Below are 25148 nucleotides of genomic sequence, written 5' to 3' on the forward strand. Positions count from 1 at the left end.
AAATGAACTTTTCCATGATATTCAAATTTTTCGAGTTTCACCTGTAAATCTTTATAAATCTTTTAGATGTTACTTGGTGAAACTGGTCAAATTAAATAATGAATCTGTAGGCTTGAACTGATGTTTTCAATGTTTTCCCGATAAAATAACACATTATGTGTTTATTTTCACAAACATTGTTAAAAGTTGCACACAGGTGTAATCTATTCATGGAGCAATCGCACCAGTGACAGGAAACACTGGGGCTGTGAAAGGATCTTCTGATGCAGTAAAGTCAAAAACGTCTTGAACCTTGCAACATTAGACACCAGCTCTGGCTGGAAATCTTTGGCAGCCGTGGCATGAATCTGCACCAGAGGAGCCTTTGTGGCGAACATGACGGGCATCATGTCAGGAACCGCTGGGAAGCCGTTTACCTGGGGCTGCTATGACACAGAGCTGTGGAACCGTAGCGGGTTCTAGGGTTGCAGACGCAGGGCAACTCTGAAAAGGTACACAAGTAACCTCTTTGTTGCCTGTGACTCTGACCTCTGTGACTTCAAAAGGATCTGGAGCAGCAGTGCCAGGAACCTTTATGGTGGCCTTGATTTCTGGAGCGGACCTGACAAGATCTTTGGGACACAGTTGCCCGTGGAAGGAACCTTTGGAGCAACAGTGTGAGGGACTTTTTGAGGCCAGTGAAGCTGTGAAAAGGGTGTCCTGGGACTTTCAAGTCAGGATTCTCTGCGGGTTCCTCAGCAGGTTCTAGAGCAGCAGTGACAGGAACCTTATAGACGACCTCCACTGGCATTTCTGGAGTGGCCGTGACAGGATTTCTGGGCCCAAAGCAGCTGAGAAAGTGAGCTCTGTGGCCATGACTGAAACCTCTGATGCAGCCGTGACACGGATCTATAGCAGGAACCTGTGGTGTGGCAGTGCGAGGAACTTGACAGGTAGTTCTGGAAAGCTGTGTGTGACTGTGGTGCAGTACTTAACAAACTTAACTAATCAAGGCAAGTAGTTCCACAAGATGCTAAAACTACCGCCTCAAGCCAAGGCGCCAGACGCAACCGAGGCCAGCCAGCCTCGCAAGACGCTAAGGCTGGCAAGTTGGAGGGGCCAACCATGTCAGCCCGCCGGACGCAAGGCTGACCCTTTTCATAACCTACAAGGGGAACTGAAACATAATTAGAAATTTTACAAGTTAGACAAACATATTTCATAAGGCATACAAATACAACTTGACATCTGTGCAGTGTAAAAGGATATGACGTTGCAGCAGGTAGGAAGCTGATGTTTATATTCAGATAATCAAACCCAACCAAAAAAAAAGCCAAAACAACTAAAAGAAGAAAATGTCAATGTCTTCAAAATCATTTATCTTCTCTTAGACTCAGTACCTTGAACCAGTCCTGGAATAGCATCTCCTCCAGAAGAAGCCCCTGCTCTGGCTTGCTCTTCAGGCAACCCCGAATAAAACAGCAGCATTCTGTGCAGAAATATCGAGAGTTGTCTGATTATTTCCTTCAACTTTACACTTGTTGTATAAGCTGTAAAAATGGGGAGATTCCTGCATTATCCATAAGAAAAAAAATTATAAAGCCACTGTTATCTCTGTTTAACTTGTTTAAGAGTTCCATTATCCTTCTTTGTTGTAATGAAATTCTCACCATCTGAGAAGCCTGGCTGGAACCAGAATTCAGCATCCCTCAAATTTATATCACTGCTGTCTGTGAAACGGCTGGTGATCATAGCAAACACAGCAGCACCCACAGTGACCACAATGTTACATGCTTCCCATGGTACTACTCACCGTTCTCGAAGTAGCCTACTCTGGAGGGCAGTACCTTGCTGTTCCTGGAGGAAAGAGTTTGTCAAAGTTTGCTTTTCCACTGCATGTTTTCTCACTTTACTCTGACTGAAATGGCATTTCATTTTAGTCAACAAAAATAATACTATGCTGAGAATGTTGTTAGTGCATTGTTAATATCTCTATATGTCCCGTGACCGTCTGATTATGACATGGTGTAACTGGCCATTTGAGTTTAAGTTCCTAACTAATGTTTGAAAGATAATACATACCAGAGTAGGTTTTGTAGGACGAGCTTTACAGGAGGTCCCCACAGCCGAAAACGATCAATTTGACCTCTGGGGTCTCTGTGTTGACCAGGAGGTTTGGCATCTTGATGTCCCGGTGGAAGACCCCAACAGTAGACGGCAGCAACGTCAATCACCTGCCACATGAAATGACGCGCTAACTCCTCACTGAAGAGGCCGCCGTGATGCTCCAGAAAACTGTGCATGTCCATGCAGGGCATGAGGTGCTCTGAGACCATGATGTATTGGTCGAGATGGTCCTGCCAGTCCAGCAGCTCCGTGATGTGGCGACAGCTGGGGTCTTGATTGACACGTACATCTGCAAGATGTCTGTTAAAGATCACTTCATCTGGAAAGCATCTGCTGTTTACTAACATCTGATAGACGTCTTTAAGATGTCAGTTTTACATACATTCTAAATCATAAACATCTTAAAGACATTTTCTAAATGTCTATTTGACATCTGACAGGAAACGTCCTATACACGTATTGCAGATGAGCAAAAACTTAGATTTAAAAAAAAAAAATAGATCTTCCGGATGTAAACCTGCAAATCAAATAGACGTCTCCGTGATGTACGTGTGATATCAGGGAAGGGTAATTTATGTTTAGCCTTTTGGTTGACCATGTTATCAAACAGCGAATAATGTTTTGCCAATGTTACACAAACCATGTTCCCGTTCACCATCTCAGAGTCAGGCTGCCTTCTAAAAATCATCAGAAACGCTTTGAACAACTCAGAACGTCAGTGAAGAAAGTTCATCATACACCCATATATTGATAAATCTACCCAATTTTTTTCATATCAACAGAAAAATATACTGGGATAACCTGGCTTTCTCTCGAGACTCCCCTGCTAGTTCTCGGTTAATGATATGCTAAAGCCCACCCGTATGTTGACGTGATTGGTTACAAGGTTGTTAATTTGTGACCTCAGAATCAAACCGCGCTTTTGAGACTCTTTGGTTCTACGCAGTTTTAAAGAGAAAATACTCAGCAATGGTGTTGACTTATGCATTTGCACTTGGTTTGCCTCTCATCAACGTTCTATTTCTTCTAAGATGTTTTAAGCGCTCTGAACAGGAGATTCAGATTCTCACGAAGTAGCCTATATAATGATGCAATTGATACGTGTGTTTGTAAGATATTTAGGTATTAAGATCGCATTAAACATGCATAATGATACATAACACATACAGTAGTGGCCTACATAGGAAAATGTATAGGGTCATTAAAAACAAATATCCCCATCCGAACATCACTTTTAAAATGTTATATTTTTTCATATATATATATTTTAGCTTTTTTATTTATTAATCTTTGTGTGATTCAAAATGTATTATATTGTATAAATAAATATTTTATTATTGTTTTTGTTATCTTTAGGCCTAATGTTATTATTACACTTTACATATTTTATTTTAAACATTCTCATAGAGCACTTCGCTTTTAATATAAAAATGTTTTTTTTGTAGCAAGAAAGTATAAAGACAGATGTTTCATTTGTGCAGAGTAGCATATTTCGCCATCACGTTTTAATCTGATGTAAATTGATGCACTACAACTGTAGACACCTCAATAGGACACAATGTGTGATCTTGCCTTTACAAATTCACTAGTTGGTTAAAAGTAAGTGCAAGAATGAATGGCTCAGCTAGTTTCTGGGAAAACTGAGAATGTGTTTGCAGATAATGCAATGACATACATTTTAAGTGTGTCTGCTGTCCTAATACTTTTTGAGTCCACCATATGAGATATGACACACGTAAAGCACAAAGTTTACCTGAATGTATTACAGAATGTATTTACCCAACAGCTAGGCCTATTACAAAAATATAATGATAACCAGTTTGGGATTATGGTTATGTTTTATGTTTTAGTGTTTGAAACCAAAACATGAAACCACACTACTATTTACTTGAAGTGGTCGGTGCGTGGGTTCTCTCAGCCACACGAGGGCGCAAGACATCACGTTCATCATTCCCCCACCAGCCTGTTTCAGAAATGATGCCAGTTACTGATTCCAAATTACATGACACGTTTTGTTTTTGTTAGTAGGCTAACGTAATCCATAACATTACACATTTAAGGTAATATAATTGGACTACTTTTTGATTACTTTTGACCTAACTTGTTTATCGCATTGATTTGAAAAGGATAATTTTGTATTAAATCATATATATTTTTTAATAAATTAAAATAACTAATTTTAAACTAAAAACAATACAAAAATAAAACACTTGTTAAAAAAAACTGTTAAAAAATGTGTTTACCTGAATTTACTTAATTTTATTATTATTATTATTGACAATTTTATCATTGACCTAACTTATTAACTAAAAGTCTCAGGGGTACTTGAGGTACATATAGGCTATTAGGTCAAAGAGTTTCAGCTGGGATTCCATGCAAAATGTTTTATTGAGATCTAGGTTTTTTAAAATGTTAATTCTTAATTCATAATATAAATAATATGTAAGGATTATTCAATTCAATTTGTTGGAATTTTACTAGTAACTGAAATGCGTAAATCTTGAAAAAATGCTTACTTTTTGATTGTATAAAAAGTGACTAACGGAAATTGAAGAAGGTCTGCCATCATGTGGTGGAAAATGCTCTTACACTGCAGATCACGACTTCATCCTGTGGCACAGAGGTTAAAAGAGCAGTTTACTTGAATACAATTAACCTTTGTACTGTTGAAAATGCTTTAGGCTACCAAATTTAGTGTTCCCGTTCAAAAACGACCGGCCTTTTAAATTGCTTGTAAATCTCTCTGCTATGTTATCACCAAATATTGGATTAAATATTTGTTAACTTTTAATTAGCACAGGTTTTGTATTTATTTTTATTTTTGACTGATCGTAGGCCTCATTGGTCTGAGCTTGTGCATCCAATATGTGGCAATAACATAGCATATGGAGAGATTTATAAGCAATTTTTTTCACCACAAATGTAAAAAGGTCAAATCCTCCAACACCCAAACCCCCACCCTCCCCAAAAAGAGATTAAAATCTAAATTTTTGGAGAGATAGTTGTTAAACCCTGCAATCAAAGTCAGCATGTTTAAGTCTAACGCGACAACAACCAACAAACAAATGAATCAGTAGTAAAAATTCCAGATTTTTTTTTTTTAATGAAATGTTATATGTAAAGGAAAGACAAAATGTGTAGACATATATTTTCTTTTTACAATTTTACATGAGTTTTCATACTCAAAGGAATACTCCACAGGAAAATGAATTTGTCATTATCTTCTTACAAAATACACATTTTTAAAATGACATCACCAGTTCCACACATTTTTGAGTGAGCAATCCCTTTCTTAAATCAAAAACTGAACAATATTAAAGACTTGCAGGATGTGTGAATGTCTGTGTATGAGTAACGGCGAGAATCAGATGGTTTTTGTTTCCTATTCCAGGGTGTAGATGTTCTCCTCCACTGGTCTTCTCGTGCGTATTTCATAAATAATGTGTCGGGGCTCCTTTGAGAAACTGAGGTTCAAAACACAGCAATCATTGTTAGAACACTGCATCTCAAAGAGCATTATTATAGTATTCTCGAACTGAATCACATACTTACCACCCACTGTTAAATGCCTTCCCGTAAAGGCCACCTAAATCAGAATATACATATTTCCTTTCAGCTCAGAATGTACATTACAACTTAACTTATTTATTATAGAAATGTCATTAAACAAATATCCAGTAGACAGCCATACGTACGTTTGAAGGTCAAAAAGGCCAGTGCGCCCAAGAGGAGCAGTAGCAAACTGAGAGACAGAGACAGCACCGGGATGTTGATCTGTAGTGTGATCCGAGAGATCGGCTCTTCCATCTTTAAATCACAAATTCACAAGGGTTTCATCATTTTAAGGTTACAATTCAGCTAAAAAACTCAGTCTCAGTTCCTCAAACACGTTTTAAATGTTATACTTCCACCCTATTCTTTATATCTATTTGCATTTTTATAAAATGAATTTTTGGTCACAAATAAGATTTTTTTGGCCACACTTTAGTTTAGGGTACAACTATTAACTTTTACATCAACAAACTCCTAATTACTGCTTATTAAAAGTTGGTTGTTTATTCTACTGTGAGTTTTCCATTGTGGATTTATTAATGAAAGGCTCTTTTGTTTTCCTCTTCTTTGTTGTGCGCATCATTATAGCCACACCATTACAGAATACCAGACCCTGAGTATTCGTGGACGTACCAGCTGTCCTGCTGCTCTGCCTGGAGCAAGAGCAGAAATCCAACACCCGAGGATTCCTACAACTGGCATGCTACACACATTTTCTGGACTGCTCCCTTTACCAAATACCATACCAAAGCACGCCTGCCTGATGTCGGCCCTCGGAGTAACTTGTGGAGTGGGTGCTGAATAACAGATCGGTGTTCACTGCAGACAGGGAGTCCAAGCCTGTCGTGATGCTGAGCAAACTGAGCAGGACTGAGCAAACCATTGCCCCGGAGCATTTGAGAGAGTCTGACCCCCGGAGAGTCTGACCTCTGCATTATTACTTGAGGATTTGGGAGAGGATATTTCTCTGTCTCTTGTTCCCACTGGTTCTGTCCAGAACAAAGTCTTCTACCCAGCCTCCCGCTCCCGTCTCCTCTTCCCAAATCAGCCAGTCCATCAGCTCCACCTCTGCTTGTTCCCTTCAGCCCCGTGACGACTCCTCTAACGGCACTCTTTTGTGTGGATCTGCCTTGGGTCTTCAGGTCTCCAGCTCCGCCCAGCCAAGAGTATCCCCTGGCTCCACCTCCAGCCACTGATCCCGTTACTCCACCTTGGTCCGTCGACCCTTTTGGCTCCACCTTGGCTCCCTCGGCTCCACGAGAGACCATTGTCCTTACGGCTCCACCGGGCTCCCTCGTCCCTCTGGCTCCACCTTGGTCAGATGTTGCTCTGCCTGCCTGCCTGTCGTCCGCTGCGCTCCGTCTCTCCACCCCTTTGACTCCGACTTCCCTGAGGCTCCATCTTATTCCTCAGTTCCACCGGCTCCGCTTCAGTCCTCTGGCTCCACCTCGAGCGCCCGTCGCTGAGGCTCTGCCTCGGTCTCCAGAGCCATCGATGTCGCGTGGGCTCATCGGCTCTTCAGCTCCACCTGGGTCTTCACATTCATCAGCCTCATCTCCATCAATCATCCCTCTGGTGTTGTCAGCCACCATGGCTACTCCGCTGTGGGCTATTGACCTGGCTGTGTTCTGGGTCACTGCATGGCTACTCTTGATCCTGGCTCCTCCCACTGTCATCGCCATCCTGGTTTCACCCACCACCACCTCCTCTTGTTTCCTGCCCTTCACCAGCCCCTCGTCCACCTCCAAGGCCCCCACCCTTCTTCCTCCTTTGGACTGTTGTCAGCACGAGGATGCGCTTTTCCGGTGCGGGGCGCACTGTCACAGTTTCTGTTTAGTATCTGTGTTCCCGTTTTCCTTAGTTCCCTAGTTAGTCAATGTTGTTAATTAGTTCATCACAGCTGTTTCGGTTCTTCCTCATTGCTCCTCATTACTTTAAGCCCTGAGATTTTCTTTGTTCCCTGTCTGGTATTGACAATGTAGTTAATGTGATTGGGTTTATTCTCCTGCGATTCTCCTGAGTTTTACATTGTCAATTCATTAATTAAAGGCTATTTTGTCTTCAGCTCCTTCATTGTGAGCATCATTATAGCCACCACTGTTACAATACATATATTAACTGTCAATTTTGATCGATTTAATGCATTATTTCTGAATAAAAGTATTAATTTCTTTAAAAAAATCTGTCTCCAAACCTTTTGTGTATATATAGATTAGTAGATAATTGTGTATAAAGGGAGTGCCATAAAAACATGTTCAGATTTTTTCATATTCATGTTTCATATACTGTGTTTGAGCACCAGTAACTCACCATTGCCCCAGAATGCACATGAGTGACATTCTGCCAGGAAATGTCAGAGAATGATGAATCTGCTCCTCTGGACTGATCTGACAGTGATGACACTATGAAATTCAGAGTGAAACACAGGAAATTGCTTTTGCTGCTAATGCCAGTTGACTCGTGAGACACATTATCTCTAACCGCAAGGGTCTGTGACATTTGAGTTGCTGCACTATGTGGTCTCTGTTATGGTAAGGTTGTGCACGAGTAGAAATAATAACTGAAATGTAATCGGTGATTCATCATAACTGTGGTTTGTCTAAGGAAAAACTTGCACGACACTTACTGTGCAAATCAAGTATAAAAGAATTAGTCAGTTGGCAGAAATGATTTTTTAAGGCAAGTCACAGGCAATACCATTGTTTTTTTTCTTTTCCTATCTATATTCTGAAGGTTTGTTTGTACAGAGGGGTTTGTTCATCATGATTTCTATAACAATTGATTCTTAAAAATATGGTGATATTTTTGTTCTGGCTGTTGACGGTATTTTCTGATTTGTGATCAAAAGAGATATCCAAAATCACCTCTGTCAAAACCTTTATTATGCCAACAAATTTTGAACCTGGCTTCATCTAATGTTCATATTTCTGTTCTGGAGATTTATGCAAACTAGTGCATATTTAAATACATAATGCCTCATTTGCATATTTACACATCAAATTTCACATACTTTTAATATACATTTGTTAAAATAACTACCCAGTTCATCTGTAGTGTCTTGCCTTAAAAATGCCCCTCACCTGTCTGTGTGTCCTGTTGTTCTGTAGTCATCGGGGTCGTGGTTGTTGGAGGCACAGTCGTTGGGGCTTCAGAAATGAACATACATGACGATTTATTCAAATATGAAGCTCTCCAAATGTTGTCCAAATTTAAAGCAGCTGTATGACTTGCCTTTCATGACCGTCAATGTGTAGGACACCTTCTTATCATTGAAATATCCTTCTATGTCCACTCTACAGCAGTATGGGCCACTGTCCGCCTTCTGTATTCTTTGGATCCCGAGGTCCATTTGTCCCGACAGAACGTCTCCAATGAGCCGGTACCTGTCGGAGACTTTGGAGATGACGCCGTACTCATCTGTTTGGACGATGATGTCATTGCACCAGAACGTTCCACAATCCCGTCCCCAGCAGACGTGGCTGAGGCCGTGGTGCTTCACTGAGTAATGACATGGCAAAATCACCGTGCTGCCCTCCGTCACGTGAAACGCCAAAACGGAGCACCTGTCAACTGCACGGTACAAAAATAAGCAACATTTTAAAGGTTCCTTTAGATATGAATGTTGTATTAGTGCAGTGGATCTCAACCTCTTTGACTTCAAGGCATGGTCCACAACAAACTCACAATTTCTACCCAATAATATATTTAGAGTTTGGCAAAAGTAGAAGAAACATGTACATCCATTATAAAAATAACCAAATATTAAGAAATTTCTTGATTTTTTGTTGTTTTAGGGGTTGTTTTGTCATATTCTAAATGAAGTTCCAAACGTAGGTTCGCGAGGAACCTAATCATTCAATCCTGTCAATCATCATTCTGAGCATATTTAAGCAGCAGTCATTGGGCCATCCCAGTGACAATTCTTACAGCATCCCTCCACCTCCCCTTCTCCCCCTCTATTTCTCTCATTGTCCCTCTATAGTACCGTCATAAGGGGGTTGAGCTCGAGCCGATCCTCGGGTTCGAGCCTCCATTGAGGACAACAAGTCAAGTTCATTTACCATTAACTATTAAGACTGGATGGGCAGGCAGGCTTGTGAAATTATTTGAAGTCATCTTGAGGCCCCATTGGAAGCTTGCATTGAGCCCCGGGCCTCTGGTTGAGAACCACTGTATTAGTGTATATAATGAAATATTTTTTAAAAATGTACAAAAAAACAAAACAAACTATGAAAGTTCCTTTAGATTGGAATGTTGATACACGGTTTTATATATTGAATTAGTTTAAAAAAAGTATTTTTAAGAGTATTTTTGTCTTGTTTTCCAGTAAAGTTATCTTAACATCCTTAAAACAAGCTAAATGTTTCTATCTAAATAACACCTCATTAGCATTTTTTTGTTTGTTTTAAGCATAAACTAAAAATAAACGTATAATTTTTATTACAAAAAAATAGACTTTTAGATCTACATGTACTATCTATATATCTATCTATCTATCTATCTATCTATCTATCTATCTATCTATCTATCTATCTATCTATCTATCTATCTTCAGTTGTTTTAGATCACTTCTCTTATACGTTAAATCTCTCACAACACATTATCATGCCTTACATGATTTTATAATTTTATAGTTTCTTGCCTGAAATGGTGAGGAGGAGGATCCAGCGGAGGACTGATAACCGGGGAGGAGCAGCCATTCCAGTGTGATGTTTAGGCAACACTGCCTTGTGCTGGGCGGCACCAGGAATATGCAGAGGAGGACATGTGAAAGAGTGACTGTGTTCCCCAGCTCTGCGCCTGTGACATCTCCAAGAAGGACAGGGCCACTGACCCATCTGCAGTCCTCATCTGGAGGTGGAGTCGTGCAGCAAAGAATAGGGCCATTGTGTGATGGAGTTTTATCTGGATATCTAATGTGCTTGTAAACAGGCTCCATGAATGAGTCGGTGGGCCTGCACACGCCATGTCCATGGTGGCACGTGTGTTTGCTATTGTTGGTAAACAAAGTGACACAAAGTGTTCATGCAGTCACAGCTGGCGGATTAAGTTAACTAGCGAATTCTTCATCAGACTCTAGGAATTGGCTGAATTATTGAACAAACATGGGCAGTATGAGTGAGAATATTCAGCTGGAACAGATAAAAGATTGTTCGGGTATAGAATAGTAGGCTAGGCTACTTAAATTGTCAAATATAATGATTTTGTGATGTTCCAACTGGATAGCTCATTATTCATTAGGCTATGAAAACAATGTCCTTACAGAAGGCTTACATTGATTCAAAAAGCATTCAATTGTTTCTCAAATGAGTTACAATTTCTCTAATGAAACAAATTAATATACAATTTTAGTCATACCAAGGCTGCATCCGAAATCACATACGGCGAAAAACTGTATGTGAGGTGACAAAAGAAGTTTGTCCAAATTCACAGTAACGTTAGGCTACTCATAAAAGAGAAATTCTGAAGTGCATTTGATGGACACTTTAGGCTACTATCCCATGAGGCCACAGGAGAGGATTTGTGAATGGCCACGTGATAATGACAACATGGCGAATATAGTAAATCCAATCGAGATTACATTCATAAACTAACGTTACACACATTCATATTAGGATCGATTAGGATATATAACTTACTTTTTTTAGCAGTCGTGAAGTAGTGTGCAGGTCCAAGGATAAAAAAGACGAGACTAATATTTTTTTTAAACAAAACCTTTGTTTAAGTTGAATAAAAAGAGGAGACACAATATTACAGACTGGTTTAACAAACATCTATGAGCTTTTATTTTGCGGTTTGTCAGATGTAAAATTTTAAATCCCCCAATCGAGCTTTTCTCTTTAAAGGATACATTTTCTGTCCGTCGTTTTACCCTGCGTCATATGGCACTCTCGTGAACTCCATAGACAGTCAGAACCACACGGAGGAAAATAACTAGTTAAATAAAGTTATTTTTTTATTTCTTTTTTTTTTTTTGCGCACAAAAAGTATTATCGACGCTTAATAATATTCTAACTGACACCCCAGCGTGAGCTTTTCAAGGCGACCGTTATTTAGAACCTGTCACTTTATCGTTTCCATGGTGACGCGTCATTGCTTGTCACGTGACACAGCGCTGAATGAATGATGATCTGCTTTTATGTCATTTTTCCTTTTTTATTCAAAATATTCACACATTTATTAGCTAGCATGAAACACTGATATTCCGATTGTCACATATGTGCATGTGGATGTGTTTTGTTGTATAAATACCTTTATAACGATTGCGTTAGTTGAGTTGAGCCATTTTAGTTTGTCACAGTTCAGATAATCGGATCTGTTGAATTTACGACACGTCAATTCCTCCACTTCTCACGAAATACATGAAAGTAAGTGGCTGGTGAACTGGGAGAAGAATAGGGTAACATGTAAAGCTACTTACACAATGTGTATCTGATATCAATAAAACGTGTCGTCTTTTATAATATAAAAGATTATTATTGGCGGTCATCAGTGTGTATTTTGTACAATGAACATGAATTCATTGTTTTTTAGTATTTATGTGATTTGTAAATGTCTGAAACCGAAAATAAACATTATATTGTTGAATATGACAAGCACTGAGCGCGTCCGTCTCTGGCTCAGCGCCAGCCATCGAGCCAAAGCACGTTTGAATTTAGCAGTTGATCACGTGATGCACTGATCGCTCTGATCCCTCTATCACACTGTAGAGTGTAGACGGTGGGCCGAACGCTGCTATCTGCTTTAGTTTTTTTAAACGATAGATCCTCGAGGATAGAGTAGCTGCTTTTTTTCACATAAACAAAAAAAAAAAAAATATGAACACGTATCCGTTTGTTGGCAGTGTCGAGTCGATCATATTTTTTTGAAAACTAAAAAAAATAAAATTTACGTTTAATAAACGGATTAGGCAAACGCGAGGGAGTACTATACATCTAACCAATCAAAAAATTCTATTATTTTATTCTACTGGTGTGATCGTACGCTAGGGACCTGTCAAGACTGATCACACCGGTGTGATCGTACGTGCGAAAGGGTTTAAAGGTTAAGCGGAGCCACTGTAGGCTAGTCACTTGGACTATATTTTAACGATGCAGAATGAAATTACATATGCAGGAGTGAGGGTGACGTGACAAACAACATGAGGGTGAGTAATACTGACAGAATTTCCATTTTTGGGTGAACTAACCCTTTAAGGCATTGTTGTAGGGGTTTCTTTTCAAGATGTTTGTGATGCGTTAGTAGCTGGTCCTCTCCGCGCACCTTCATTGGGTTCAATAGCTTGGAGATTGAATTTACCCCAGGCTCTCAAGGGCTACTCTCCCATAATAAAGTCATTCTGACGCAGCATCTCGTTCTCTTCTCAGGGAACCAGGGTTATTTTCGTAACCGAGATGGTATTTTTATTATAATAAAAAATAATACAAAAATAAGAAAGCACATAGTCTGCTTATTCCAAAATTAGTTTACAACTATATATCTTCCTCGTCACAGTAATAACTAAAAAAAAATGCAGCATTTGTTAATCAGAGGAGTGAGTTTGTTTTTAGTTGTTATGGAAGGAAGTTTCCTTGGTGTGGCCTATGAGTGTTATACGAGGTGTGAACTAGTTTGGAGGTGTAATATGAATTACAGATAACAGAACATCTTTATGACCTTCTTTACAATAGTTCTATTGAATTAGGTTTTATGATCTTTCTGAACCCATTGGCACTTCTAGAGCCTTGAATTGGCATAAGTGTGTGTAGTCTGGTGATATGAAGGATATGAGAAAAGTACAGCATCAAAATACATTTGTGGTACAGTGGTAAATTAATAATCATTTCAAATTTGTTATCAGATTAGTTTTAATAATGATATATAGTGTTAGCCTCTAGAAGTCAGAGAAAGGATAGTCCAGAGAAATGATTCCTCTGATCAGCAATAGCTGTCACATTATTACAAACAATACAAGAGAAAACAGACTCCACACTGATCAACTTAAACGTTAATAGTACATGTGAATTTGCTGAGATATTAATGCCACTGTTCATATTCATTTTCAGTCTGTATTTGATAGATGTTTTCCGTTGCCATCTCTCTGTTGTACAGGCCCACACTGCTGCCAGTGTTACTGTAGATGACCGAGTTATCAGAGTTTCTGAGGGAGAGAAAAATGATAAGTAATCTTGCTTAATGACTAGCGATGCCCATGATATGATCAGGCCTCAATACAAAACATAAAATGTGACCTGATGGAGGGTGTTCTTTCTTTGATGCTGACTGTGGTATGTGTTGCATCCTTCATATCATTTATTTTTATTTATTTATAATATGCACAATAGTATTGCCTAAATAATTAAAAGATAGACTACAATACAAAAGTCTGGGGTTAGTAACATGTTTTTAAAAGAAGTTAAATCACCATGTTAACCAAAGCTTAATTTAATTTATCAAAAACAGTAATATTATTACAAATTAAAATGTTTTTATGTTTGAATATATTTTAAAATGCAATTTATTCATCTGATGCAAAGCTGAATTTTCAGCATCATTACAGTCTTCAGTGTCACATGATCCTTCAGAAATCATTCTAATGATGATTTGGGTCTCAAGAAACGTTTCTTATTACCGGTTTTCAATTATCAACAGTTGTGCTGCTTAATATTTTTGTGGAAGCCATGATACTTCCCCCAGGTTTCTCTTATGAATAAGTTTAAAAGAACAGCATTTATTCAATAAAATTGTTTATTCAATAAAACATAATATGAAATGTTTCTGTAAATGTAAACATGTCTACTGCCATTTTAATGGGTCCTTCCTTGCTGAATAAAAGTATAGGCCTATAAAAAAATCTTACTGTCCCCAAACTTGCGAACACTATTATGTAAAGTGAGTGGTTTTGTTTTAAATAGGAACATTTGCATAATGCAAACTGTACATTACTATTTCAGTCTATTGTTTTAAACATTGTTTTTAATCAATCTAATTTTGGAATTAATGTTTTTAATCATTCTAAACTCAGCATAAATAGCACTTGAAGGATTGACTTACATGTCTAACGCGGCTCTTGTTTTCTTCTTTTGCTTCCCTGAAAATAGAAAACGACAATTTAATTTTTTAAACAAACGCAACGAGTTTTGCAGTTCAATTTTAAAGTGTGAAGTGTCAGTTTGGACTCACATAACAGAATGCCAGCAATGACTATCAAAGCCAACAGTAACAGGAGAACAGGCACAACAACTGCAGATGCATTTACCTTTAAGAACAAATCAGTACCAGGATATCAAGTTGTTTCAAACCGTAAAACATGTAAGGCTTCCTTGTTATGGCGAAATACTCACACTCTCTTTGTGTTCCACAGAGGATGAATTAGGATACTTCACTGAGGTTTCTGCTTCATAATGAAAAACACAATCAGCATATTTGCAAACAGTAACACATACAATATGTTGCGATACAAAAGAATTCAAAAGACCACAGATCATCGGCTGTGTGTGTTATACCGTATGTTGTGCTGGATTTCCACAGTCCAGTAGTGCTGCTCTCGGGAGCATTTGAAGAACTGACGAATGAAGAAGTCTCCTGTGTTTTATTCGCTAAAAAAAAGGATAATGTCACATAATGTTTCTACACTAACAATTTAAATGTCTTTAAATAAAGCAGAGATCTTTAATGACCAAAGTGACAAAATCTCACCACTTGGACATTATTAGCATTGATAAATTATAGATAATGAAACGTTTTTTTTATTGTAAATGAACATTTAGCTTCAGTCATTATAGATTCACTGCCAGGGTTAAAATCATAATACCTCCTGATGTTTCAGTGGTCTGTGATTCAGGGGTTATAAGCCCAGAACTAGTGGTTACCAAAGGCTCTTGTGTGGTTGGACCAGGTGCTTTGAAACAGGATGTAGAATTTTCCTTTTTTTAATGTTCAAACTCTCACATGAGCACGAGCTATTAGAAAATTGTTTAAAGTACTGACTTTACACAGAACTGATGTCATCTGTGATGACTGAATGATGGGAAATAGTCAAACTTGTCACCATCACCAAAAATACTTCGCCTACTTTAGACTTGATTATCAGTGATTTAGTTTTGTCTGGTATGTTTTTATGATTCAGCCATCACAGATTCACAAAGACAGTATAAATTCATAGATATTCACAGAAACACACACAAGTACCCTCTGTCATGACAGTGGTGAATATATATATATATATATTTTTTTTTTAAATCTGCACTACCATTCAAAAGTTTGGAGTGTGTAAGATTTTCTAAGAAGTCTCTTATGCTCAACGAGACATTTATCAGATTCATACAGTAAAAACAGTAATATTGTGAAATATTATTACAATTTAAAATGAATGCTTTTATTTAAATACAATTTTTTGTTTAATATATTTAAAATGAAATTTATTCTTGCAAAGCTGGATTGTCTTTACCCTAGTGTTGTTCAGTGTAAAAAAGTTGCTTCCTTAATGTTTTAAAATACAATCACCTTGGACGTTTAAGTCATTTCAACTTAAATGACATTAAACTGACTTAAAAAAGTGAGTTGAATCTTGTAACTTATAAAAAAAGTTTTTTATTTTATAAGTTACAAAAGTCAAATTGCTTAACTTTGAGTTAAAGCAATGTAAAAACATATGTTGTCATAACTTATTGATCATATATTTTTACAGTTTGAACCTTCAGAAATAATTTGCAGCTAACACATTTTTTGACAGCATTTCTTTGAAATATTTTTGTAACAATTAAATGTCTTTACTATCACAAAAAGTATTTTACTTTTTTAGTTTTATTCCTTTATTTTTTTTAAATCTTACTGACCCCAAACCAAAAACCATACAAACATAGTGAGTATAAGTGCATTACGGTGCTTACCGTCATCAACAATCAAATGAACGTAATACATCTTGTCATTAAACCATCCAGGAACATGTATGCGGCATCCATATTTGCCAGAGTCTTCTTTTTTAATGTGAAGGATTGTCAGAGACACGTCTCCATGCGATATTTCTCCCTCCAGATTGTATCTGGTAGAAGCTCTCCTCACCACTTTATCCCCATCGCTTCCAATAATTTCATTGCCACAACCCATTGTGGGAATGTCTCCTCTTATCCAGCATATGTCACATTTTCCATGGTATTTGCTGTCATATTTGCATGGCAAAGTGACACGCTCACCTTCGAAATTCTGTACGATGACGTCGCATTTACAAACTGATAGAGAGAGACAGTGACTATTTAAATAACCTTGAATTTGAAGTTGAATTATCATAAAATGATTCCAAATTGTTGTTGATCACATAAAATTATCACATAATTATCACAAAAAATAATCTTAAGGGTTTCTGCAAAATTAAATACTACATAAAACATATTTTTAAATATCAAATTAAAAATGTATTAAGATATATGTATATATTGCATTTTACTCTTTGCCACAAATTACTGATTGTAAGCACATCTCAATATAAATGTGAAACTCACTCGTCAGATAACAAATAATCCAGGACGTAAAGAACCAGCTGTGAAGATCAGTCATGATGGGAAGGTTTCACTCTCCCTGAAAGCAATGCTCCAGACTACCTCATCTCTCTTCTTACATTGTTTCCCTTTACACGGAAGTCAACATGCACATGACACCTTCTCAGCTTTTCATAAATGTGCAAGCAGACTTCTTTTTAAAGTTTCACTTCCATATGTGGCCTACTACCATGTGGTCAACTTCAAATAGGCTAACCAAAAGAGAGATTGTTAGAACTGAGAATCTACATGTGCAGCAAAAACACACGCTTTTACAAATAAATCACATGTGAGTTTGTATTTTTTTTTATTAATTTGTTTGTACATCATTGGAACTTTTAGGTTGATATGTTTTTACGCGGCTGCGTTGAACACTAGAGGCCGCTACTGTGCCATGATGTTGTGTGATAAAAATCAGACCCCGTTTCCAAACAAATGCTCAAAACTTTAAGCCCACGTGGAGTTTGGACAAAGAAACATTCAGTAATTGATTTCTGAGAAGGAGATGCATGACATATGATTAGAGTTATATTTTGTAAGCTTTTTACAAAAAGACTTGGCAAATGAAGACACAGGCTACAAACATATTACAATGAAAAAGTAAAACGACAACATAATGTAAATAAGTTATCTCAGATTTAGATTAATAATCAATCAATTATTTTATAATAGGCTATACATATTAGCCACTGAGAACAAACCCCCCAAAAAGGCAAAAAAAAAAAAAAAAAAAGTCCACCTCACTATACATGTGGTCTACGCTACACTACAGTGACCTCGAATCTGACTTATACCATATCCGTGTGTGGTTGTTGATGGGCTTGGGAGATTTTTAACTTCCCCTGCTACTGGTGCGTTCTCTGGAGCGCCGCAGTCCTGAGGGCAGAGCGTTCAAATGTGTTAATGCACAGTAAGCAAAACTGGCCATGAGTCACCTCTTTCACTTCCACTCAGCAATAGAGACACATTCTGAGAGCCAAATGTAACGCTCTGCAGCACGAGAAGTCACAGAAGTTTCCACACAGCCATATGGAACGAGCAAGCGTTTCTTGCTTCTTGTTCATGCATTAAATAAAATGTTCAGAATACACTTTTCAGAGTAGGCTATTACCACTTTATTTGCAAAAAATTAATTTCCAATGTGAGTTCACGCTGCTCCCATGTCAACACAACACGCATGCGTCACGGTGCTCTCAACACGTGTTGGAGAGTAATATTTCGTAAATTAAGTGGTAAATTGTTTATTTTTTGCACAAACAAAGCACTCGCTCTGATTGGTCAGATGGCCCAGTCTGCTGTGATTGGTCAGACACCAAACGCTTATTTTCATATCCGTCTCTTCGTAAAATTGAGGTTAAACCACTGGAGTCACATGCATTAGCCTACTTTAAAAATGTCTTTACTGAGGCTTAAAACTAGTTGCGTAGGCTGTCAATGGAGGGACAGAAATCTCTCCGATTTCATCATAAATATCTTAATTTGTTTTCTGAAGATTAACGAAAGTCTTACAGGTTTGGGACGACATTATAGGGTGGGTAATTAATGACAGAATTTTTTTTTTTTTTTGGGTGAACTATCCCTTTAACAAAATATATCGCAAGAAAATTAATGAATTATTTAAATTTGTACAATACTGTTGCTAGGATTTGCTGTAGGCTACTGCCTCTAATTTAAGTTTATGTGGAATTAAAAGATAATGTATTACAGTAGTGTTTTAATTACATTGCGAATCACCACTGAGACCCAACAAAAACCTTAATAAAAAGTAAGGCCTGGTTTCACACACAGGGCTTACATTAAGCCAGGATTAGGCCTTAGTTCAATTAGGACATTTAATTTGCTTTTATTAACATGCTTTAGAGATGTTTTTTTCTACTTTACTGGTGTGCATCTTGAGACAAAACAATGGATATATTTTAATATATGTTAGTTTAAGTTCCTTTCAGTTAAAACAGCTCAAACATGCATTGTTTGTGAAACCGGGGGTTAATGTTTTATGACACATTATAATAAGAATTCCAAGCTAAAATATGTCACATTGGAAAACAAACTTCATTTTCTTAATGCAAAATATATATTTTTTAGAATGAAATGTGATTCACCCATTTATGCTACAAGTGTTTAATATTTCTCCAGATCTACCATTAGATGAATTACTTGCTAATACTTACTGAACAGAATTGCGATGATTAAACCCGGGATGAAGACGATGGCTCCCACTCTTACAGTATTTATGACAAATGCTTCCATTGCTTCCTAAAATGACACACCAAGTATGTAATGAGTGAAACACCTTAATCATGTCCAAAACAAATAAAATCAAGATGCATAGGCCTATACATTACTAACAACACATTGAAGCCAAAATATAGACTGACAGCAAAAGCAGAACAGCCAATATTTCTGTCTTTGTAAACAGATTGCAATACCTCAGTTTGGACCACTGCGACGGGTTCATCTATGTAGATGCCAGTAATATCTGAAATAAATAAATATGTTTACATATACTCTTGACAGATATTGGCTCATATTTCTGAATCACTTTCAATGTTGATTAAGCGTGGTCATGATTATATTCATACCTGCAGTTATCTTTTCTGATGTGGTATAAAGCTCAGTAATGAGTGTGGTTGGGTCTGATGTATAGTATACTGTGTGTGAAACAAAAATGGTTAGTCAGTTTTATTTTATCTCTATTATGGCAATTCCTATCATATACAGTACATTATGATTAATAATACGATAAATCAATGTATTGGCTAATAAATTATTGATTCATCATTGAATGAAAAAGGGGAAAAAATACAGTAAAAACAGTTGGAGTTAAAACCATTTTACATGGTCTTTTTTTTTTGATGAATAGTGTTCAAAAGAACAGCATTTAGAATATAGAAATATTTAGTAATATGTCGTTACTGTCACTTTTGATCAATTTAATGCATGCTTGCTGCATAATATTATGAAGTTCTTTGTCAGGTTGTCAGGCAACCTGTCTATGTTTACCATGTCCTTGGATGTACGACCTCTGACATCAGCAACAAAAGAAGCAGTTCTACAATTTGCATGTTTAAACAGCTAGTTGCATTACCACAGTTTTACCCTGCTCAGAACAGAGCTGTGACACACTTATTACGGAAAGCTTTCATACCTTGCTTTTCCTGCTTTGCCGGTGTAGCGACCAGTTGTGTTTCTGAGATGACTCTCTTTGGATCCAGTCCTTTTATGGAAGAACAGAAATACTATACATCATCATGTCCGAGCATAACAACATTGATACAAAACGATTAAATTGAGTGGTTACTCACCATTGCTGATAAACAGGTAAACATCGTGACTGATGTCATTGAAAGGTCCAGGGATCTCGATACGGCACACGTACAACCCAGCATCCCTATTTTGAGCAACCCTTATGGTAAGTGAAACATCTCCTCGGTCGAGTCCACTGATCAAACTGAATCTATGCGACTCTCTGTAGTTCACTTGCAAGCCGTCGGTGGAGATCACAGTGTTCTCACAGTGGAACCATGACTGATGTCGTCCCCAACAAACGTTCAATAGGCCATTGGCGTTAATGTCGTATTTACATGGAAGAGTAACTGTATCCCCAACCTGTCCAAACACCAGTTTTGATGATTCGCTGCAGGCTACAACACAAAAACAGAGAGAAGTATCAATACTTGTTAGTTGCATCATATATAAGGTAACAAATTATTAGATTCCTCATGCATTTCACACATTTTTCCCCCTTATAAAAGCATAACTTTCACTATGGGCAACATATCAAACTAATCAAATAAACTTGAAGTGAATCAACTATGTAAAAAGAAAAGGTGTAAAAAAAGAAGAACAAGATAGGCTACACAATAGTAGAACATTATGCAATATTTTACACAAATCACAAAAAAAATTTTTCTTGTTTTTGCATGTCGAATATCTGAAATTCTTATAAACAAGAAACATTTAAAGAACCTTGTAAATTGTGTATGACCCGTTTTATTTTAAATTAAGTTCTTTTTTTTGTATCTTAGACATTTCCTCTTCTTCTTTTAAGCATACACTTTATTAAATGTTGCTAGAGGTATGCTTAAAATAAGAAACACAATTGTAAAAGAGAGGTAAAACAAGACAAAAAGATACTGATACTATTTTTGCACTGCACAGGAATGAAATATACACAGTATTGCACATTATAGCACTACTGATAGAAGTATAACTTTTACTTACTTGCTACATGTATACTTGTTGAGATAAATAGAAAAACAATCATTTTCTTTGCTGTGGTACACTCAGTAAGTCACTAATACATGTGTGAATGGCTCATATACTAAAAATACAACTTCTCTTTTCCATGACGGCTGCTCGCCAATGGGAATAACTTCAACGTGCTATTGGTTCCAAACCCAGACAGAAAATTTGTATCCTTGTCGTAATTTTATGTGATTTATTTTAATATATATTGTTCAAAAGTTTGTGGTCATGCAAGTATGATTTTTTTTCAGAGAAATTAATTATTTTGTTCAGCAAGGAAGCAAGAATTAAATCAGTAAAGGCATGTTACAAAAGATTTCAAATAAATCATTGATCAAATAAGAGACTACAAACTTTTAAGAGAGAGATACCGGGAAATAATAATACGGTAATATTTAATGATAAAACATGTAATTTAAGTATTATTTAAAACCTAGTTGGGAACATGAGTTACAGGTATTGATTTATTAATGATTAATAAAAGATGATTTAAAGATCAACGGTTAGCTGTCGATGCTTGTACTGCATGTGTAATCTTTATATTTCAGTTTTCAAGAAAGCAGCATTATTCTGTGAAAAAAAAAAATCCCCCAATTTTCCCTTGCGGCTCAATAAAGTAGGCCTATGTCTAATTTAACAAGATTAAAAAGAAATGCCACACATGTCTACAAAATCCTCTCAACTTCCTTTTAAGTGGGATTTTTTATTTATTTTTATTTTTACAGTTCCTGACGGGGCATTTCAAGTCTAGACAGTCATATTTCCTTGAGATTGGAGGCTCAGTTTGAGGAAAGGTGACGTAACGGTTTGGTAACGCTAACCTCATTGCAAGTTGCATTCAAACATGTTTCCATCTTTCAGTGTCAGAGTGGCACAACCAGACACAGACCCCAAACTTCCATAAGCAACAATTCTGTCACAAATATACTGCAAAACAGCATGTGCAGGCATCTGCCAGACATAAGACAGAAGTAGCAAACTGCATCAATCTTGTTTACTGTTTCACTTCCGTTCTCACACAAATTACGTAATTACATCACTTCAAAATAGTCACAATATAATTCACGATGCCTGGCAAATGTTCTCATTTACGATGTTCATCTTTTCAAGTACCCTCTTCATAATAAGTCAAATGCAGTGAACTGAAAAAGAAAGCCATGGCATCAGTCATATAGCCTACATGGCTGCAAATAGGTGTTTACAGAGACTTGATGTTCAAGTTTAAGGTATTTTTAACATGTTGCAAACGTCCCTGATTGTGTTGCAACAGTCCCCTGGGTTGGGGTCAGTTGCAACATCTGGCCTCTTCCATTCAAATAAATACTGTGAACGACATGTCATATGTACTCATCTTTAAATTGTATGGGTAATTAGCAGACAGATGCAAGTTTAATATTTGGTTGGTCTAGTCCAAATAGTCTGAGTAACTGAGAGAAATGCGAAAAGTGTTGCAACCGTCCCCAGTCTCCCCTATTTAATGTACGATGTGGAGGCAAAGAACCGCCCGACGCGAAGCATAGCCGTGGATTATCCCGATTATACCATGGTTATTTGCCAATATTGACAACTTAAAGTTGTTATTGATATTTGTTAAAGAGAGAGAGAGAGAGATTCATATCTGCTTCTGTTCAGTGTCTCTGTCTCTATTAACAACGAAGCTGTGAATTTATTTGGCTACTTTAAAATAGCGATGCAACCCCCTCGTTGCTGGGAAATAAGATGTAGAGATTCAGTAGCGAAGCTATTTTATTAAAGGGGTCCTTTTTTGCCCTTTTTGGGGTGTATCAAAAATCACATTATTTTTCACATATTTTACAGCACTTCTCTCCCCAATCTGGCTCGAACACACCGATTTCGATGAAGCCCCTCCTGTCGAAAAGACTAAATGTGCTGTGATTGGTTAGCTGCAGTGTGTTGTGATTTGCAGCTCTTGGGGTGTGTTAGGGAAATGTCACGCTTCTTCACAACTGCAAGCTCTACTCAAATGTAAATATTTAACGATGGCGTCAATTTCAAACCATTTCGAGCCCGATTCAGACCCTGACAATGTTAACGAAAAAGAGGATCGTCCAGAACAGATTTCATGCAAGCTTTGTGCTTTGCAAGCCTAGATTTCACAGGACATTTCAGAGTATTTTTTTTGTCATTTCTTATACATTATAGATACGATGTTATCCATCATTTAATCGCAATAATTGTGGGAAAAATAAGGTAATAACAACAGAAATCGATCACAAAACCATGGTTAACTTTCCCAAGGAGCGGTGAACAGTCTTACAAAAGCAAGAGTTTACAAAAGCTACAGAAAACAAGCTGTTCTCCAAAAATGCACACAGATAAACGTTTGGATTTCATGTGACAACATTGTCTCCTCTAATGCAGCTCAACCAGGGAGCTTTCTATACTAGGAACTATACTCTAATTTCTGCGTAATAATCAAGAACTGTGCTGCCGTACCATGGGTGCAGCAGGCGCAATGATATTACGCAGCGCCAGAAAATAGTCCCCAGGAAACTTCCAACGTGACCGGCACTAAGTTTGTAATATCATTGCGCCTGCTGGTACGGCAGCACAGTTCCTTGATTATTACGCAGGAATGAGAGTATAGTTCCTAGTCATATTGGCCTAGAAAATCACAACTTTTCATTTTCCGTCGGTCTTAGTACACGATTCAACTACAGAAGAGTCAAGTTTTAAATAGGAAAAATATCGAAACTTATTGGTAATGTTTTTGAGAGAGATGCTAACGGCCTAATCAGATTCAATGATCTATGCTAAAAGTGCTACCGCCAGACCCGGAGATCGGCTGAATGGATTCGAAAACGGTAAAACTCCACTGTTTAACTCTAGGGGAGTTGGAAAATGAGCCTATTTCCAAAAAAAGTGGAGTGTTCCTTTAATCCTCTTTTGTTCTATTGAAGTATGAGTCTGGATCTCAGTTACTTACGTCATGATGTCCTAACCCCCATTTCTTCTTGGACTTCCTGGGTTCACACTGACAACTAATTTCTTGGCTTTAGGAACATTCATTCTTTTTTTTGCCCTGGTTTATTGCATGGTTATTGGAATTTTAAAGATGTTCATGCTCTCTGACAGAAAAAAAACCCAATCCTCTCCAACTCAGCAAATCAAATCAAATATTTAAAAGAAGTCAAATACTAAAACACTAGTTCTGAACAGAGCTTATTCACAAAATCGAATTATTTGCTGTCCTGCCCAGTTGGCAGTCTTGTTCTGTTGGTTGTCTCATGCTCTTTCAGGGCATTACTGTAATGGTGCTGCTTACTCTTTTTATTTTACTTGGGAGACAATTCCTCTAAATAATACTGCCAGCTTGGCCATTCGCCTGGCTGGAGGTCAAAACAATCTAAAAATCCTACATGATATGAAATCAAAAAGGCACTTAAGCAGTTGTTTAAGTGTGATGGCTGGAAGGGTAAACACATGGTGGTCCACGGGGGCATTCATTATTATCATTTTTCATGGAACTGGTAATTATTTTGTGTAACCCCCAGTCATTTAAGAGCTCTCTTTTCACTTTCTGTAATTGCCAGTAGATCTGGAGAGTGCTCCACAAAACCATGAGGTGACTATTTATATTTTGTAATCATTAATCATATTGTAAGGTAATATAACAGGGTGAACCGATCATAATCAGTGCGACTGTACTCAGTGGGAGAGCGTTATTTCAGTGGCATGTAGTTTGAACCCTGTAGTGCCAAGAAA

General features: G+C 37.4%; 4 protein-coding genes across 8 annotated transcripts; all 4 read right to left on the reverse strand.

The window, feature by feature from the left end:
- Positions 1-473: 473 nt before the first annotated feature.
- On the reverse strand, positions 474-2459 carry LOC306984931 (serine/threonine-protein kinase pim-2-like). Its single transcript, XM_079586747.1, has 4 exons — positions 2062-2459; positions 1793-1836; positions 1380-1468; positions 474-1156 (listed from the first exon to the last, which is right to left on the reverse strand). Exons 1-4 carry the CDS (start codon positions 2451-2453, stop codon positions 1145-1147), a joined length of 537 nt encoding a protein of 178 aa, XP_079442873.1. The 5' UTR covers positions 2454-2459; the 3' UTR covers positions 474-1144.
- A 2737-nt stretch (positions 2460-5196) lies between these two features.
- Positions 5197-11555, reverse strand: timd4 (T cell immunoglobulin and mucin domain containing 4). Of its 2 annotated transcripts, XM_079586907.1 has the most exons (8): positions 11510-11555; positions 10301-10649; positions 8890-9228; positions 8739-8804; positions 7969-8060; positions 5802-5913; positions 5659-5692; positions 5197-5570 (listed from the first exon to the last, which is right to left on the reverse strand). In XM_079586907.1, exons 2-8 carry the CDS (start codon positions 10494-10496, stop codon positions 5489-5491), a joined length of 921 nt encoding a protein of 306 aa, XP_079443033.1. In that variant the 5' UTR covers positions 10497-10649; positions 11510-11555; the 3' UTR covers positions 5197-5488. The 2 variants fall into 2 exon arrangements, with proteins under 2 accessions (XP_079443033.1, XP_079443034.1); XM_079586908.1 differs by lacking the exons at positions 7969-8060; positions 8739-8804; positions 8890-9228; positions 10301-10649; positions 11510-11555 and adding an exon at positions 6405-7948.
- A 1456-nt stretch (positions 11556-13011) lies between these two features.
- On the reverse strand, positions 13012-17295 carry havcr1 (hepatitis A virus cellular receptor 1). 4 transcript variants are annotated; one of them, XM_079585288.1, is made up of 8 exons: positions 17139-17295; positions 16530-16868; positions 15452-15538; positions 15144-15236; positions 14982-15031; positions 14821-14896; positions 14692-14728; positions 13012-13798 (listed from the first exon to the last, which is right to left on the reverse strand). In XM_079585288.1, the coding sequence occupies exons 1-8, from the start codon at positions 17191-17193 to the stop codon at positions 13675-13677; spliced, it is 861 nt and encodes a 286-aa protein (XP_079441414.1). In that variant the 5' UTR covers positions 17194-17295; the 3' UTR covers positions 13012-13674. The 4 variants fall into 4 exon arrangements, with proteins under 4 accessions (XP_079441414.1, XP_079441413.1, XP_079441416.1 ...); XM_079585287.1 differs by having other exon boundaries at positions 14982-15034; XM_079585290.1 differs by lacking the exon at positions 15452-15538.
- Positions 17296-17458: 163 nt separating this feature from the next.
- havcr2 (hepatitis A virus cellular receptor 2) lies at positions 17459-21529 on the reverse strand. The gene is made up of 7 exons (XM_079585291.1): positions 21399-21529; positions 20480-20818; positions 20323-20391; positions 19757-19825; positions 19604-19653; positions 19346-19430; positions 17459-18050 (listed from the first exon to the last, which is right to left on the reverse strand). Exons 1-7 carry the CDS (start codon positions 21439-21441, stop codon positions 18007-18009), a joined length of 699 nt encoding a protein of 232 aa, XP_079441417.1. The 5' UTR covers positions 21442-21529; the 3' UTR covers positions 17459-18006.
- Positions 21530-25148: the final 3619 nt, after the last annotated feature.

Source organism: Phoxinus phoxinus (assembly GCF_949152265.1).
Source record: "Phoxinus phoxinus genome assembly, chromosome: 17".
Taxonomy (NCBI): Eukaryota; Metazoa; Chordata; class Actinopteri; order Cypriniformes; family Leuciscidae; genus Phoxinus; species Phoxinus phoxinus.

Coding starts and splice junctions, on each gene's coding strand:
- LOC306984931 (XM_079586747.1), bottom strand. CDS start 2,453: ATGTTAGTAAACAGCAGATGCTTTCCAGATGAAGTGATCTTTAACAGA. Junction 1,837..2,061: donor GTCCTACAAAACCTACTCTG/GTATGTATTATC, acceptor TCTTTCCTCCAG/GAACAGCAAGGTACTGCCCT. Junction 1,469..1,792: donor AGTAGGCTACTTCGAGAACG/GTGAGTAGTACC, acceptor ATTTCTGCACAG/AATGCTGCTGTTTTATTCGG.
- timd4 (XM_079586907.1), bottom strand. CDS start 10,496: ATGGGTCAGTGGCCCTGTCCTTCTTGGAGATGTCACAGGCGCAGAGCT. Junction 8,805..8,889: donor CACATTGACGGTCATGAAAG/GCAAGTCATACA, acceptor TCATTTCTGAAG/CCCCAACGACTGTGCCTCCA. Junction 8,061..8,738: donor ACAACAGGACACACAGACAG/GTGAGGGGCATT, acceptor TGAATTTCATAG/TGTCATCACTGTCAGATCAG.
- havcr1 (XM_079585287.1), bottom strand. CDS start 17,193: ATGACTGATCTTCACAGCTGGTTCTTTACGTCCTGGATTATTTGTTAT. Junction 16,869..17,138: donor GATTATTTGTTATCTGACGA/GTGAGTTTCACA, acceptor TCTCTCTATCAG/TTTGTAAATGCGACGTCATC. Junction 13,799..14,691: donor ACAAGAGCCGCGTTAGACAT/GTAAGTCAATCC, acceptor TCTCTCCCTCAG/AAACTCTGATAACTCGGTCA.
- havcr2 (XM_079585291.1), bottom strand. CDS start 21,441: ATGATTGTTTTTCTATTTATCTCAACAAGTATACATGTAGCAA. Junction 19,431..19,603: donor TCGCAGTGGTCCAAACTGAG/GTATTGCAATCT, acceptor GTGTCATTTTAG/GAAGCAATGGAAGCATTTGT. Junction 18,051..19,345: donor AATCATCGCAATTCTGTTCA/GTAAGTATTAGC, acceptor CTCTGCCCTCAG/GACTGCGGCGCTCCAGAGAA.